The 17,637-nt window shown below is 41.9% G+C and overlaps 1 protein-coding gene across 3 annotated transcripts in view; it reads right to left on the reverse strand.

Moving 5' to 3' along the window:
* Positions 1-17,637, reverse strand: part of entpd5a (ectonucleoside triphosphate diphosphohydrolase 5a) — a 66,617-nt gene that overhangs the window by 14,518 nt on the left and 34,462 nt on the right. For all 3 annotated transcript variants that reach the window (XM_072568193.1, XM_072568194.1, XM_072568195.1), the window contains 2 exons: positions 8,931-9,010; positions 6,593-6,654 (listed from right to left, as the gene is read on the reverse strand). In XM_072568193.1, coding sequence (XP_072424294.1) covers positions 6,593-6,654; positions 8,931-9,010 — 142 coding nt within the window. The remainder of the gene's footprint in view (positions 1-6,592; positions 6,655-8,930; positions 9,011-17,637) is intronic.

Here is a 17,637-nt window from a genome sequence, read left to right on the forward strand (position 1 = left end):
GTAATCTCAGGATTGGTACCAGTGCCACAGGCTTCAGAGATGTGGATCACTGAGATACCTTCTGGGGAAAGTGGGACCTGTACAAGAAGGATTGGTTGTACCCGAGCTGGAGGGGCACTAATATCCTGTACAGGAGGTTTGCTTGAGTTATTTGGAAGAGTTTAAACTAGTTTGGTGGGGGGGGATGGGAACAGGAGCTATGGATCAGTAGCTGGTGAACAGGCAGAAACACTGTGCAGAGAATCTGTGAGGAAGGAAAGACAGTTGATAGCAAAGCTGCAGACAGTGTGATGGGTTGAAGTATATACATTTTAATGCAGGAAGTGTCAGGAACAAGGGTGATGAACTTAAAGCATGGATCAGTACTTGGAGCTATGATGTTGTGGCCACTGCGGAGACTTGGATATCACAGGGGCAAGAATGGTTGTTGGATATTCTGGGTTTAGATGTTTCAAAAGGAGTAGGGAGGAAGGTAAAAGAGGTGGTGATGTGGCATTGCTAATCAGGGATAGTACCACAGCTGCAGAAAGGGAGGTCATTGAGGAGAGTTTGCTTACAGAGTCAGTATGGATAGAAGTCAGAAACAGGAAAGGAGTGGTTACTTTATTGGGAGTTTTCTATAGACCACTCCAATAGCAACAGAAACAGAGGAGCAGATTGGGAGGCAGATTTTGGAAAGGTGCATAAGTAACAGGGTTGTTGTCATTGGTCTTTTCAACTTCCCTAATACTGATTGGAACTTTCTTGATGCAAATAGTTTGGATGGAGCAAATTTTGTCAGGTGTGTCCAGGAAGGATTCCTGACTCAATATGTAGATAGGCTGACTAGGGGAGAGACCATATTGGATTTGGTGCTTTGCAATGAATCAAGTCAGATGTCAAATCTCTCTTGGGAGAGCATTTCAGTGATAGTGATCATAACTCCCTGAACTTCACTATAGGCATGGAGAGGGACAGCAGCAGACAGTATGGGAAAGTATTTAATGGGGGAAGAGGGAATTACCGTGCTATTAGGTAGGAACTGTGGAGCATAAATTGGGAACAGATATTCTCAGGGAAGTACACAACAGAAATGTGGAGGTTGTTCAGGGAGCACTTGCTACGAGTGCTGGATGGGTTGTCCCACTGAGGCAAGGAGGGGATGGTCGGGTGAAGGAACCTCGGATGACAAGAGATGTGGTACATCTAGTCAAGAGGAAGAATGAAGCTTACTTAAGGATGAGGAAGCAAGGATCAGTCAGGGCCCTGGATGGTTACAACGTAGCCAGGAAGCAAGTGAAGAATGGACTTAGAAGATGTAGAAGGAAGCACAATAAAGCCTTGGTGGGTAGGATTAAGGAAAACACCAAGGCATTCTATGCTTATGTGAGGAACAAGAGGATGGCCAAAGTGAGGGTTGGGCCGATCAAAAATAGTGGAGGGAACTTGTGCCTTGAGTCGGAGGAGTTGGAGTGGTCCTTAATGAATACTTTGCTTTAGTATTCACTAATGAGAGAGACCTTGTCGTTTGTGAGGACAGCGTGAAACAGGCTGCTTTGCTAGAACAGCTTGATGTTAAGAAGGAGCATGTGCTGGAAATTTTGAAAAACATGAGCATAGATAAGTCCCTGGGCCAGATGAGATATACCCAAGGTTACTATGGGAAGTGAGGGAAGAGATTGTCGTGCCTTTGGCAATGATCTTTGCATCCTCACTGTCCACTAGAGTAGTACCAGATGATTGGAGGGTGGCAAATGTTATTCCCTTGTTCTAGAAAGGGAATAGGGATAACCCTTGGAATTGCCAACCAGTCAGTCTTATGTTGGTGGTGGGCAAGTTATTGGAGAGGATTCTGAGACAGGATTTATGATTTTTTGGAAAAGCATACTTTGACTAGAGATAGTCAGCATGGCTTTGTGAGAGGCGGGTCATATCTCACAAGCCTTATTGAATTCTTTGAGGATGTGACAATACACATATATTAAGGTGGAGCAATGGACGTGGTGTACTTGGATTTTAGCAAGGCATTTGTTAAGGTTCCCTATAGTAGACCTATTCAGAAAGTAAGGAGGCATGGGATACAAGGAAATTTGGCTGTCTGAATACAGAATTGGCTGGCCTATAGAAGACAGAGGGTGGTAGTAGATGGAAAGCATTCAGCCTAGACCATGGTGACCAGTGGTGTTCTTCATGGGTCTGTTCTGGGACCTCTGCTCTTTGTGATTTTTATAAATGACTTAGATGAGGAAGTGGGAGGTGGGTTAGTAAGTTTGCCCATGACAGGAAGGTTGGAGCTGTGGATACTGTGGAGGACTATTGTAGACTGCAACAGGTCATTGACAGGATGCAGAGCTGGGCTGATAGGTGACAGATGCAGTTCAACCTGGAAAAGTGAGAATGATTCATTTTGGAAGGTTGAATCTGAATGCAGATTACAGGGTTTAAAGGCAAAATTCTTGGCAGTGTGGAGAAACAGCGGGATCTTGGTGTCCACATCCATAGATCCCTCAAAGTTGCCACCCAAGCTGATTGGGTTATTAAGGAGGTATATGGCATGTTGGCTTTCATTTGCAGGGGGATTGAGTTTGAGTTTAAGAGCCGCGAGGTTATGATGCAGCTCTATCAAGCCCTGGTTAGATCACATTTGGAATACTGTGTTCGGTTGCCTCATTATAGGAGGCATGTGGAAGCTTGAGAGAGGGTGCAGAGGAGATTTACCAGGATGCTGCTTGGACTGGAGGGCATGTCTTATGAAGAAAGGTTGAGGGAACTAAGGCTTTTCTCGTTGGAGCGAAGAACGATAAGAGGGGACTTGATAAAGGTGTACAAGATGTTGAGAGGCATAGATAGATAGGATAGTCAGAGACTTTTTCCCAGGGCAGAATTTTAAGGTTTAGGTGAGATAAAGAACAAAGAACAAAGAAAATTTACAGCCCAGGAACAGGCCCTTCGGCCCTCCAAGCCTGAGCCGATCCAAATCTACTGTCTAAACCTGTCGCCCAATTCCTAAGCATCTGTATCCCTCTGCTCCCCACCTACTCATGCAACTGACCAGACGCATCTTAAATTAATCTACCATGTCTGCCTTTAATACCTCTGCTGGAAACGCGTTCCAGACACCCACCACCCTCTGTGTAAAGAACTTTCTGCGTGTATCCCCCTTAATCTTTTCACCGCTCACCTTGAAAGCGTGACCTCTCGTTATTTTCCCTTTACCCTGGGAAAAAGCTTATTGCTATCTACCCTGTCGATACCCTTCATGATTTTGAAAACCTCAATCAGGTTCCTCCTCAATCTCGTTTTTTCTAATGAGAACAAACTTAACCTACTCAACCTCTCTTCATAGCTAGCACCTTCCATACCAGGCAACATCCTCTGCTCCCTCTCCAAAGTGTCCACGTCCTTTTGGTAATATGCTACCAAAACCGTACACAGTATTCTAAATGCGGCTGATCCAATGTCTTGTACAATTTTAACATGACCTGCCAGCTCTTATACTCAATATCCCGTCCAATGAAGGCAAGCATACCATATGCCTTCTTGACCGCTCTATCCACCCATGCAGCAACCCATGTGGGCAGCACAGTGGTTAGCACTGCTGCCTCACAGCGCCAGAGACCCGGGTTCAATTTCCGCCTCAGTCGACTGACTGTGTGGAGTTTGCACATTCTCCCCGTGTCTGCGTGGGTTTCCTCCGGGTGCTCCGGTTTCCTCCCACAGTCCAAAGATGTGCAGGTCAGGTGAATTGGCCATGCTAAATTGCACGTAGTGTTAGGTAAGGGGTAAATGTAGGGGTATGGGTGGGTTGCGCTTCGGCGGGGCGGTGTGGACGTGTTGGGCCGAAGGGCCTGTTTCCACACTGTAAGTAATCTAATCTAATCTTCAGGATACAATGGACCTGCACTCCCAGATCTCTCTGCTCATCAACTTTTCCCAAGGCTCTTCCGTTCACTGTATAATTCGCTCTAGAATTAGTGTTGCCGAAATGCATCATCTCACATTTGTCTGGATTGAACTCCATCTGCCACTTCTCTGCCCAACTCTCCAGTCTATCTTTATTCTCCTGTATTCTTTAACAGTCCCTTATGCTTTCTGCTACTCCACCAATCTTTGTGTCATCTGCAAACTTGCTGATCATACCAACAGTGCCCTCTTCCAGATCATTTATGTATATCACAAACAACAGTGGCCTCAGCACTGATCCCTGTGGAACACCACTGGTCACCTTTCTCCATTTCGAGAAACTCCCTTCAACGACTGCTCTCTGTCTCCTGTTGCTCAACTTGTTCCTTATCCACCTATCTAGAACACCCTGCACAGAGAAAGTGAAGTCACAAGGTATTAGTTTACCATAGGGAACCTTGTCAAATGCCTTACTAAAGTCCATGTGTATGACATCAATAGCCCTTCCTTCATCTATCAACTTGGTCACTTCCTCAAAGAACTCTATTAATTTGGTAAGGCACAATCTCCCTCTCACAAAACCATGTTGCCTATCACTGATAAGCCCATTCTTTTCTAAATATAAATAGATCCTATCCCTCAGTACCTTTTCCACCACTGACGTCAGGCTCACTGATCTATAGTTACCCAGAATATCCCTACTACCCTTCTCGTACAGGGGTACAACATGAGCAACTTTCCAGTTCTCTGGCACATCACCTGTGTTTAAGGATGCCACAAAGACATCTGTCAGGGCCCCAGCTATTTCCTCTCTTGCCTCCCTCAGCAACCTGGAATAGATCCCATCCGGTCCTGGGGAATTGTCCACCTTAATAACCTCTAGCATACCCAACACATCTTCCCTACTTATGTCAACGTGATCCAGACTAATCAAACTTCTATCTCTAATCTCAACATTCATCATGTTCCTCTCCTCCGTGAACACTGATGCAAAGTAATCATTCAGAATCTCACCCATTCTCAGGTTCGACATACAGCCTTCCTTCATTATCCTTTAGTGGACCAATCCTTTCTCTAGTTACCTGCTTGCTTCTTATATAAGAATAAAATGCTTTTGGATTCTCCTTAATTCTGCTCACTAAAGCTATTTCATGACCCCTTTTAGCCTGCTTGTTTTCTCGTTTAAGACTGTTTCTACTCTCCCGATATTTCTCCAGGGCCTGTTCTGTTCTTAGCTGCCTGGACCTTATATAGGCTTCCCTTTTCCTCTTGGCTAGTCATATGATTTCTCCTGTCATCCACGGTTCACAAATCTTGCCTTTCCTACCTTTGCCTTCAATGGGACATGCCTATCCTGCACTATCTTCGAAAGCCTCCCATATATCAAATGTGGACTTCCCTTCAAAATAGTTGTGTCCAAACCACATTTCCCAACTCCTGCCTAATTTTGATATAATTGGCCTTGGCCCAGTTTAATACTCTTCGCTTAGGACCACTCTCAGCTTTGTCTATGAGTATTCTAAAACTTACAGAATTGTGGTCACTGTTCCAAAGAAATCCCCCACCGTAACTTCTACCACCTGGCCTGGCTCATTCCCCAATACCAGGTCTAATATGGGCCCTTCCCTCGTCGGACTAATGACATACTGCTCTAGAAAACTCTCCTGGACACTTCTTGCAAATTCTACTCAATACAGACCTCTGACGCTAAGTGTATACCAGACAATGTCACTTCCTTATATAGAGCGGTGGGTGCGTGGAATGCACTGCTACAACTAGTAGTAGAGTCAGATATATTAGGGACATTTAAGCGACTCTTGGATAGCCACATAGATGGTAGTAAAAGTAAGGGTATGTTGGTTAGTTTAATCTTAAGAATAGGATAAAAGGTCAGCACAACATCGAGGGCCAAAGGGTCCTGTACTATACTGTACTGTTCTATGTTCTATGTTCAATATGGATTTGTTAGAAGTCTAATTTAATTGACTTTTTTTGAAAAAATGACTAAATTTAAATGTGGGTAGTGCAGTTGATATGGTTTACACGGACTTCAGTAAAGCTGATAAGATCCTACATGAATGGCTGTTCCTAAAGGTAATAGCCCATGGGATCCAAGGCAAGTTGTCAAACTGGATCCAAACATTGGCTTGCAAATAGGAGGAAAAAGGTGATGGTGGAGGTTTGTCTTTGTAATCGAAAGCCTATGACCAGCGGCGTACCACAGGGTGTACAAAATTATGACAGGCATACATGGAGTAGATCGCGAGAATATCTTCTCCATGACAAATGTGTCTAAGACAAGGCATAAGTTTAAGGTGAGGAACAAGGCAATCTGATTATGATTCTTCTCACTCAGACAGTAGCATATATATACACAATGTTTGCTGCCTGAGAGGGTGGTGCAGGCAGGTACTTTCCCAGCATTTAAGAAACATCTGGATGAGTACTTAAAATTCCAGGGCACAGTAGTCTATGGACTAAGTACAGATATTTGGGATTAGCGTAGTTTGGTGCTTATTGCTTGACATTGACACGGTGAGCTGAAGGGTCAGTTTCTATGCTGTATGACCCAATGGAGTCGTAACACAATGAAAAATCAGGTAAATTCCAGTGACAACTAGAGTAGGGCAGAACTCTAACACTTCCCTTTTTTTTGAACTATAAAACCAAGAAATATTTCGACAGTAATTAAAAATGAGATTGCACTTGCCTTTTGCATCCAATGCTCCTAAAACAGCCAATCTTGCTACTTTCAGTCCAAAACCTAAATAACTGACAATCAAGAATAAAAAATACATCAGGACCTTTGGCAAGAATCCTACTAATATTCTAGTAACATGCATTATCATTTTGTTTCTGTAAAATTATACAAAAATATTTTTTCAATAATGATTGCTGCTGCTCATCCTTGGGAACCAGAGTAAAAAGGACCTAAACCTACACTTGGCTGAAGGGACTGGTTAACCTAGCAGCACTTCAACAATTTTATTGTTAATGCAATACTTTCTTCAAAGAACTTGGCAAACATGTAGACTGCAAAATATGGAATGTGATTTTGCTGACTGGAAAAGTCCTATGGTAATCCATGCTGTGAACTGCTTTAGTTGATCTCACCACACTACGAAGCTACTTGGATGCTGCCTGAACTGCTGTGCTCTTCCAGCACCACTAATCCAGAATCTGGTTTCCAGCATCTGCAGTCATTGTTTTTATCTCACCACACTACAGGTGACCCTGGTGTTCCTGGATGAAAGGTCATGGTTGACAGGACCGGGAGTATGTGGAGAGTGGTGGATCATGGAGAAGAATGGTAAAACAGGAGAAAAAGGTTCTTTTTCCTAATTATTATCAATTGACCACAGCCAGAGAGTACAAGGACATGCTTTGAGTCAGGACAGATGAGGCTCGGCTCTGACATGCTCAATAAATCTACTACCTAAGTTCAGAATGGAAAGGAAAACATTCTTTAGAAACAGAATCGGGGGAGGAGGATGACATTTGGTCCACTGTGTCCATGTCACCTTTTAGCATGAGCAACTCACTAAGTCCCACTTGCCACCACTCTACAATTTTCTTCTCTTCAGAAAGTTCTTTAAATTTCTTTTGAAAGCCTCTAGTGAATTTGGCATCATCATAATCTCAGTAGCCCATTCCAGATCCCAACCATTTTTTGCAAAAACAAAGCATTTCCTCACATTGCTATTCTTTTTGTCAATCACTTTAAGTCAGTGTGGCCTCTGGTTCTTGACCCTTCTGTCAATGTGAACATTTTCTGCTGATTTACTCAGTCCAAATCCCCTATTATCTTGAACATCTCTTTTCAAATCTCTTGATCCTCTCTAAGGAGAACTGGTCAGCTTCTGCAATCCATCTTCATGGGTGAAGTTCCTTAAAATTTGGTAATTCCTTTGAATCTTTCAACATAATGTCTTTTCATCCTTTTTAAAATTATGATGCCTAGTTCCAGCTGTGGCAAATGTTTTATATGGGTTCACCAAAACTTCCTTTGCTTTTAAACTGAATGGTCAGCATCAAGGGAGAAGGTTTGCAATTCTCTGGTCCTCTGGCATGACCTCTGTAATTAAGGAAAATTGGAAGATGATGGCCAGTGTCCCTACAATTTCCACGTTTAACTCCCTGACATACATTTGCAGAACTCTGCAAGCATCTGTGTGACAACAGTGTAGTATGGGTCAGCTAGGTAACCGAGATATCAAGAAGATAGAGTAATGATATAGATAAGAATCAAAATACAGTACATCAGTATCTTCATAAGGCATCAAAATGGATAAGTTTAGATTGTCAATCTTAGGGGAGATACATACAATAAATATAATTGAAAATCCAAGTAATACAGCAAACAGCAGGTTAAAGGGGCACTGGTGCAAACTACAAAAAGGACAGAAATTCACTAGTCCAATCTGAAATGGACAAACCTGAGAGGAGAAGGTTTGGCTCAACATAATTAGTGGTCAGGTATTGAGACTCACATGAACCTAACACTTGTGTTACGTGACTGTCAGGAACTTGAAACATCATCTATTGGATTGGACACATTTCAAAAGTCTTTGGGGCAAGAGATGGTAGAGTACAAACTACATTTTCTGTCCCCATTTGAGAGGTGTAACAAAATTTCCCACAAATGTTTCACTGGTGTCAGGAGGTTTGTCACACAGGAAAGTAACATATGCAATGGATTTCCAGGTAAGATGAATGAGGCAAAGACAATGAAATAATTTGAGGTTACTGTAGGATACCTGATTGATCAAGCACACAGTTGTCTCAATATGCTAATGCATTCATAGCACAACCTAAATTTTTATTAAAGAAGTCAAACTTAAATATTCAATAATGTGTACAAATTTCTGGGTCTCAGACAATTGACTCAAAGCCCTTAACTGGATTACCTGGATGAACAAAGATGGACAGTTACAATCAACTAGATTTGTTATCAATACTCTACAACAATGTTAGTGCACTCAACAACATTAATTATCATTGGTTTATCTTCAATGCAAAAATTGTCCAGTTAGTATTATGTAACATACCTGTGGGTGTACAGCTTGTAGAAATTGTTAAACATTTCAAAGGAACTGATATAATCTTTAGGCGCAGCATGAAGTGTACCCTGCAAGATTAAAACAAAAATGTCAGCTCAATGCAAACTTAAATATACATATTCCCTTGTCATGGAGACATAGAGATGTACAGCACAGAAACAGACCCTTTGGTTCAACTCATCCATGCTGACCAGATATCCTAAATTAATCTCATCCCATTTGCCAGCATTTGGCCCATATCCCTCTAAATCCTTCCTATTCATATACCATTGTTTTGCCTTTTAAATGTTGTAATTGTATAAGCCTCCACCATTTCCTCTGGCAACTCATTCCATATACGCACCACACTACGTATGAAGAAGTTGCCTCTTATTTCCTTTTTAAATCTGTGCCCTCTCAACCTAAACCTATGCCCCCTAGTTTTGGACTCCCCCAACTCAGGGAAAAGATCTTATCTTTTTACCCTAACTGTGCCCCTCATGATTTTATAAACCTCTATAAGGTCATGCCACAATCTCCTGTAATCCAGGGAAAGCAGCCCCAGCCTGTTCAGCCTCTCCCTATAGCTCAAACCCTCCAACCTTGGTAACATTCTTGTAAATCTTCTCTGAACCCGTTCAAATTTCACAACATCCTTCCGACAGGAGAGAGACCAGAATTGAACACAATATTCCAAAAGTGACCTAACTAATGTCCTGGACAGCTGCAGCATGACCTTCCAACTCCTATACTCAATGCTCTGACCAATAAATGAAACCATACCAAACATCTTCTTCACTATCCTATCGAACTATGAGTTCACTTTCAAGGAACTATGAACCTGCACTCCAAGGTCTCTTTGTTCAGCAACACTCCCCAGGACCTTACTATTAAGTGTCAAGCCCTGCTGTGATTTGCTTTTCCAAACTGCAGCACCTCACATTTATCTAAATTAAACTCCATCTGCCACTCCTCTGCCCATTCCTCTTTGGGGCAATATTTATTTAACAAAGGTTGAGGAGTCTGTGTAAATATCTGTTGAAATACACGGTTGCATGAGGTGAACTCATGCCTACGAGAAATAGCTGGACTTGATTAAAAACTAGACACTAGACTAATAGCTGGAATAATACCTGCTTATGAGGAAAGGCTAGACAGGCTAGACTCTGGAGTTTAAAAAATTCAGCGGTGACTTAATCGAAACATACAAGATCCTGAGGGGACTTGACTGGGTGATTGATGAAAGGGTGTTTCTATTGTGGGAGAATCCATAAATACAGGTCACTATTTAAAAATAATGGGCTGCTCATTTAAAGCAGAGGGTTGAAAGTACAGAATTTCGTTCCTCAAAAGGCAGTGGATGCAGAATCGTTTAGTATTTTTATGGCAGAGGAAGATAGATTCTTGATTACCAAGAGGATGAAAGAAGATCAGGGGCATGGGGGAAAATATTGAGTATCAGTTACCTCACAACAATTCATTCAATTAGGAAGGGCATGAATATAACCGATAAAAGTCTTAAGAAGGGGTAAATGATCATATTTGAAAGGGCTTGGGAGGTTACAACTGTACAGGACATTGGTTAGGCCACTTTTGGAATATTGTGTGCAATTCTGGTCTCCTTCCTATCGGAACGATGTTATGAAACTTGAAAGGGTTCAGAAAAGATTTACAAGGATGTTGCCAGGGTTGGAGGATTTGAGCTATAGGGAGAAGTTGAACAGGCTAGGGCTGTTTTCCCTGGAGTGTCGGAGGCTGAGGTGGTGACCTTATAGAAGTTTATAAAAATCATGAGGGGTATGGATCAGATAAATAGACAAAATCTTTTCCCTGGGTGAGAGGGGAAAGATATAAAAAAGACCTGAGACAACATTTTCATGCAGAGGGTTCCAGTATGGAACGAGCTGTCAGAGAAAATGTTGGAGGCTGGTACAATTGCAATATTTAAAAGGCATCTGGATGGGTATATGAATAGGAAGGATTTGGAGGGATATGGGCCGGGTGCTGGCAGGTGAAACTAGATTGGGTTGGGATATCTGATCGGCATGGACAGGTTGGACCAAACATTCTGTTTCTCTGCTGTTCATCTCTATGACTCCATGACCAGCAAACTTAATTTAAATAAGTCAAATTTATATAGTTAATTCAATCAAATGGAAATAAATTAAGAAAGATTTTATAATTAAATTGAATCCACAGATAAAATGCTGAAAGTGCAGAAAGCAGGCCAGGCAGCTAAATGCATGTGTGACTGAACTGAAAATAACTTATGAGTTCTTATCAGTAGCTTGAATGCCAAGTGACCTTGGTACTACCCTGAGTTGCTCATCAGTATAATGTAGTAACTTGGAGGTAATGAGGACTGCAGATGCTGAAAAGTCAGAGTCAATAAAATGTGGAGCTGAAAAAAAGTACAGCAGGTTAAGCAGCATCAAGAGAGCAGGACTGTCAATGCTTCGGGCAGGACCCTTCATCAGGAAATTATGAAGATCCAGTCTGGAGCATTTTATTGACTCAATATATTGTTGTAGACAAAGTTGGCCTCTCAAGGCTAAAGATTAACACCAAACAGAGGCTCCTGAGGAGAGATAAGAATGCATCTGAGAGTGGTAGATAAGACCAGGAGTACCTGACACCCTGCAGCAAGGTATTTTGATTAATATAAGTCTAAACAGACCATGCTAGAATTCAAGTACTGTAAGGCCTACTGCTTCTCAATGTTAAAATATCTGATAAATTCCTGACTAAGCAGGGTCTTGCTTCATAATCTGAGGTAGAGCTCTCCTAACATGTTGGCAAAATTGACAATTATAACCTGTACCTGAGACTCCTTAGATTATTTTGTACAATAATTTACCACAACAGAGGATAGTATCCTGTCACCAAGTCACTCTTTATTTGCACATAGAAAGTACTTGACACTGATCCAGCTTCCGCAGAGCTAGCTCTCAGAATGAATAGAACCTCAACACTCCTCCTACATCTTTTAGCCAGGGCCCCCGATTGGACAGATTAATAGCCCCAATTAGGGACTTGTATTCTATGAGGCCCACCTGGCTGACCTCATAGAATCATTACATCTCTCCTCCCAACCCCTTAGTCTGAGGACATAGGCCGATTATTTTCTTTTTGTAGCTCCTCTTGGGACACTATAGAACCAGATCAGGTTTCTCCAACTCTGACTGATACAGGCAGCATGAAACACACAGTAGCTCATCTCTTGTGTCTGGAGCATCTTGGAAGAAATTAATTCTCTTCTTCAGGCAGCAAAGGCATTGAGGCAGCAACATCTGCCTTGTCCATCTCGGAGTCTAAAGTACTTTCAATGCTTGATGGAGAAGGAGAACCTACAGGTTTCGGAACAGTCCCAAACACTATCAAGGAGCCAGGTACATTTTGCTCCTGCACCATTTGAGAGTTTGCAACTTTCATATGATCCATGTGCCTGTTCAGGACTATCACACATCACAGGACCTGACCTCACGTCGACCATTCCTCTTACCCACGCAGAACCATTCCCATGGTTCCTCCATTAAAAACTTTATCCCCTGAATTAAACTCTCTCACTTAGTGAAGTCCTATTTCCAGCACTGACATTCCATCCAGGTCTGGGAAGATCAGATTTAACCTGGTGTGGATTCTTCTCCCCATCTGTTGGAACTATCCCTGCAGTTGCAGAGTGGTCCTGTCATCAAATATGAACTGAGACAGGTTGGTATTGTTACGACACGGGATAAACTCTCCTGCTTAATTTAAAACCAGCAACACAGAAAAGATTTATCCCGTGCAGTAATCTGTAAAATTTGAGTGACCAACAACTATGTAAAGTAAAAATTAACAACTTTATTTCTTAAAGTATAACAGAATAATTAACTAACCACTATTTACAATTTCTTTCTCTAACCTATCTTTCCCTTCTATAATACTAGTCTGATAAAACTCCCAATTAAGATTTACAAAACACTTCTGATCTCAAAACCAGGCAGTTGTAGATTCTTGTCTTCAGATCTTTGTTAGGAATTTGTCCTTGTTAGGAATTTCTGCATCACAGGTTACTGATCGAAAATGTACTTTTAAGAGAGATATTCTTCCAAGCAGTCTGTTACAATGCTAGGACTTGACAGTTCTTCTTTCAACTGTTCAATATTCCCCTAGTCTTATACTCCAGAGCAGATTAGATTAGATTCCCTACAGTGTGGAAACAGGTCCGTCGGCCCAACACGTCCACACTGTCCCTCCGAAGAGTAACCCACCCAGACCCATTTCCCTCTGACTAATGCGCCTAACACTATGGGCAATTTAGCATGGCCAATTCACCTGACCTGCATATCTTTGGACTGTGGGAGGAAACCAGAGCACCTGTAGGAAACCTACGCAGACACGGGGAGAATGTGCAAACTCCACACAGACAGTCACCCGAGGCTGGAATTGAACCCTTGTCTCTGGAGCTGTGAGGCTGCAGTGCTAACCACTGAGCCACTGTGCTGCGTCACTGGCTTTTAAGATTGTCAATGTACTCAATTCAAACTGGATTGGAAATTGGTTTTCTTTTTTGGGGTACAGTTTAAACTGATTGGCCGAATTTGAATTTGTTTTTGTCTCCAGGTAACAAATTGATTGAGTTGTTCGACCAGGTATTACATTGTTGCCTTATTGAGAAGGCTTACTGCTGTGTCCAGTAGTTCTGTTGCTTTTAACTCTCTTAAAGGTACACCCACATCTTCATAACATCTCCCCCCTTAAGAAAAAATGATCCATCGTGATGAAAATATGGCTTTTTTTTCTACCATTTAAACACATTAGAGCTGAAAATGTGTTGCTGGAAAAGCACAGCAGGTCAGGCAGCATCCAAGGAGCAGGAGAATCGACGTTTCGGGCATGAGCCCTTCTTCAGGAATGCTCATGCCCGAAACGTCGACTCTCCTGCTCCTTGGATGCTGCCTGACCTGCTGCGCTTTTCCAGCAACACATTTTCAGCTCTGATCTCCAGCATCTGCAGTCCTCACTTTCTCCTCGAAGATTTAAACACATTACCCTAACATACCAATAACTTTCATATAAGTTCACCTTAACGTCTTCCTATATACCTATATATATAATTCATAAAACATTAAATAAAGACAAATCTCATCTAAACTCAGTTAAATCCACAATAATGCATCTGTGATTACATTCTTACGACCCACAACATGTATGATTTTTAAATTAAAAGTCTGTAACATTAGACTCCAATGAAATAGTGTCAAATTCTTATCTTTAAAATGTTCTAAGAATGTAAGCGGATTGTGGTCTGTGTACACAATTGTCTCCGACACATTGTTCTTGACAGACACATTAAAATGCTGTAAGGTCAGTACCAAGTTCAATAGTTCAATCCCATTCTCATCCTCATGTAGGAGTACAGCCTCAACTCCAATGTCACTAGCATCAATGGTAACTTTAAAAGGTTTTGAAAAGTTTGGTGTAGCTAACTGGTTTGATGGTTAATATCGATTTCAACTGGTCAAATATTTCCTGGCATGGTTCTGTTCACTGAAACTTTGTGTTCTTCAGCAAATCGGTTAATGGTGCCACTACACTGCTGAAGTTTGGAACAGACTTCTGATAGAATCTGCTGAGTCCTAAAAATTGAAGTACCTCTTTCTTCAAGGTTGGTCGTGGAAACTCCTCAATAGCCTTTGTCTTTGCATTCTGTGGGGTCAACTATCCATGACCGATGTTATGTCCCAAGAATGTCATCTCTGCTTTCGCGAATTCCATTTTATTTAAGTTTATCACCAGTTTTGCTTCTCGTAGTCATTCAAAGAGCTCTGCCAACTGTACCATGTGATCTTTCCAGGACTTACTAAAGATCACTACATAATCCAAATAGACTGCACAGTTTGTTATACCAGCCACAACTCTGTTCATGAGTCTTTGGAATGTGGCATCACTTTAAGCTGATATAGCCCATTTGGGGTTACAAACGCAGAAATTTCTTGCACCGTCTGTGATAAAGGTACCTGCCAGTAACCACACATTAAGTTCAACTTGGTGATATAACTGGCTTGTCAGACTTTCTTGATTCAGTCCTCCAATCTAGGAATTGGATAGCAGTCCGATTTTGTAATGGCTTTGACCTTCCAATAATCCATGCAGAATCGTTGAGTGCTGTCCGGTTTGGGAACTAAGACGATCGGCGAACTCCAAGTGCTGGCTTGGGTCAATGATGTTCTCGTCGAGCACGGCCTCCACCTCCATCTGGACCTGTCTGGCTTTGAAAGGATTAAGCTGATAGGAGTGTTGTTTTATCGGGCCAGTATTCTCTCCGTCTACTTCATGTACAATAGCATTAGTCCTCCCCATCTGATTCTTACATATGTTCTTATACTGCAGTAACAAATCTTTCAACTTTGTTCTATGCTCCTGAGACTGGTAGCTTACCAATCTATTCCACTCCTCAAGGACTTTTCCATTTTTAAATCTATTTTGAGGCACCTCAAAATCTCTATCATTTGGTTTTGATTCCTCTCTGCGTGGCAGTAACTAACACTTGTTTCTCCAGTTCTTTCTCTCTAGTATAATATAGTATAATACATGTTTCAACATGTTCACATGACATACCAGATACCTTTTTTCCCCCCTATCTGGCATCTTTACTAAGTAGTTCACCTGACTCAGTTTTTTCTCAATTTGATAGGGACCAGTAAACCTGATTTTGAAGGAATCTCCTCTCATTGGTAACAGCACTAACATGTTATCATTTTGGGAAAACTTCCGAGTCTCAGAGTTTTTATCTGCCACCTGCTTCAGTCTACACTGAGCCCTCTTTAGGTGCTGTTTAGCTAACTCACCTACTCATTTTAATCTCTCCCCCACCTCCGATACATAATCTAATTGTGAGATCTCTGACTTTGATCCTGTCAATTTTTCTTTAATTAATTTCAAAGGGCCTCTCACTTCACGACTGAATATTAACTCTAAAGGAGTAAACTGAGTAGATTCATTTGGGGCATCTCTAATGATAAACAATATTAATGGGATACCTTTATCCCAATCATTCGGGTAATCCTGACAGTATGCTCTTAATATGGTCTTCAAGGTCTGATGCCACCTTTCTAAAGCTCCCCGGGATTCAGGATGATATGCACTGGATTTAAAGAGCTGTATAGCGAAGCTATCCGTAATCTCCTTAAACAGCCTAGCAGTAAAATTTGGTCTGACTGAATCTCTATGAGTAGCCCATGCTGTGTGAAGAAAGCTACTAACTCCTCTACCACCTTTTTTGCCTTGATACTCTGTAATGGAATTGCCTCCGGAAATCTGGTAGACACATCCATTATGGTTAACAAGTACTGGTTCCCACTTTTAGTTCTTGGGAGGGCACATGCAAACGGTTCTTCAAATGTGGAAATTGGCAACTAAGGGGCTGGTTTTATTACAGCCTGTGGCTTACCTACCATTTTGCATGTATGACACATACAGCAAAAGTTAACCACATCCTTGTGCATTCCAGGCCAATAAAAATGTTTTTGTACCTTAGCCGGAATCTTTTGTAACCCTAGGTGACCTCCTACAGATAGTTCATGTGCTGCCCATAACACTTCCTGTCTGTATGTACCCAGCAATACATTCTGGTACACTTCAGCCCATTTCTCCTCTGCACTAACCTGCCGTGGACTCCATTTCCGTCTAAGGATTCTATCTTTCAGATAATAACCCTCTGGAATATTCTCTGCTTCCTTTTCAGAGTATGCATCCACATATATATCTTTTATCAACTTGTCTTTGCTGGTGCAAATTTCTTAGCCTTTCAGGACTAAACACTTCTGTCTGATCCTCTGCCTGTTCAGGTTTTTCCTGCATCATTACATCAAACAGGGTATCCACTAACTGAACCTCAACTCCTTCATCTTTGTCTTTACCTTTCACTTCGTGCAGTCACTTATGATAGTGGGATCTGGTTACCACACAGTCTGGGAAAATACCAGGATACTTCTGTTGTAACTCCTCAGTTTCTTGGTCTTCCTTGGGCTTCTCCACAACAAGGGGTGTCACACTCACCTTGGATCCTGCCAAATCATTCCCAAGAACAAACTGAATTCCTGGAACTGACACTCCGTCAATCACTCCCACTGTAATTTCCCCAGTCTTAAGTTGGCACTCCAACCTGATCTTACATAGGGGAACACTAGAATTCTGTCTATCTATTCCACACATTACACCACTCTCAGGTAACAGATCAGAAAGAGTGCATATTTGCTCAGCCCTTACTGTCAGCAATTGATTAGATCCTGTATCTCTCAAAATTATAACTTCTTGTCCTTCTCTCCCTGTTCTTTCGGAGTATACTTTACCCATAGAGGCGAATTCTTTGTAGAGATCAGGTATTAACTCCAAACCCAACCCCTGCCTAAGCTGTATACTCTCCGCAGCTCCTTGGCTTTTCTTCAGATCTCTTTTACTACCTTCACTAATGTGAATGGCTTAGCTTCTTTTACCAGATCTTTTCTGACAGTGCCTTTCTTTAATGACAAGCATTGTGTCTTTACATGTCCCACTTTACCACAGTGGAAACACCTGAGGCCTTTCACCTCCTTTCCACCCTCTTGAGCTTCTTTGTTATCCTACTGTAAAATCTTACCAGTGCTCTGTATTCTTGGATTAGTATTGTAGGATCTCCCCTTCTCCCCACTTCTATCCCTCACAGGACGAGATTCTGGCCGGAAGCTGGTCT

This window comes from Chiloscyllium punctatum, chromosome 4 (assembly GCF_047496795.1).
Source record: "Chiloscyllium punctatum isolate Juve2018m chromosome 4, sChiPun1.3, whole genome shotgun sequence".
NCBI classification, from domain to species: domain Eukaryota; kingdom Metazoa; phylum Chordata; class Chondrichthyes; order Orectolobiformes; family Hemiscylliidae; genus Chiloscyllium; species Chiloscyllium punctatum.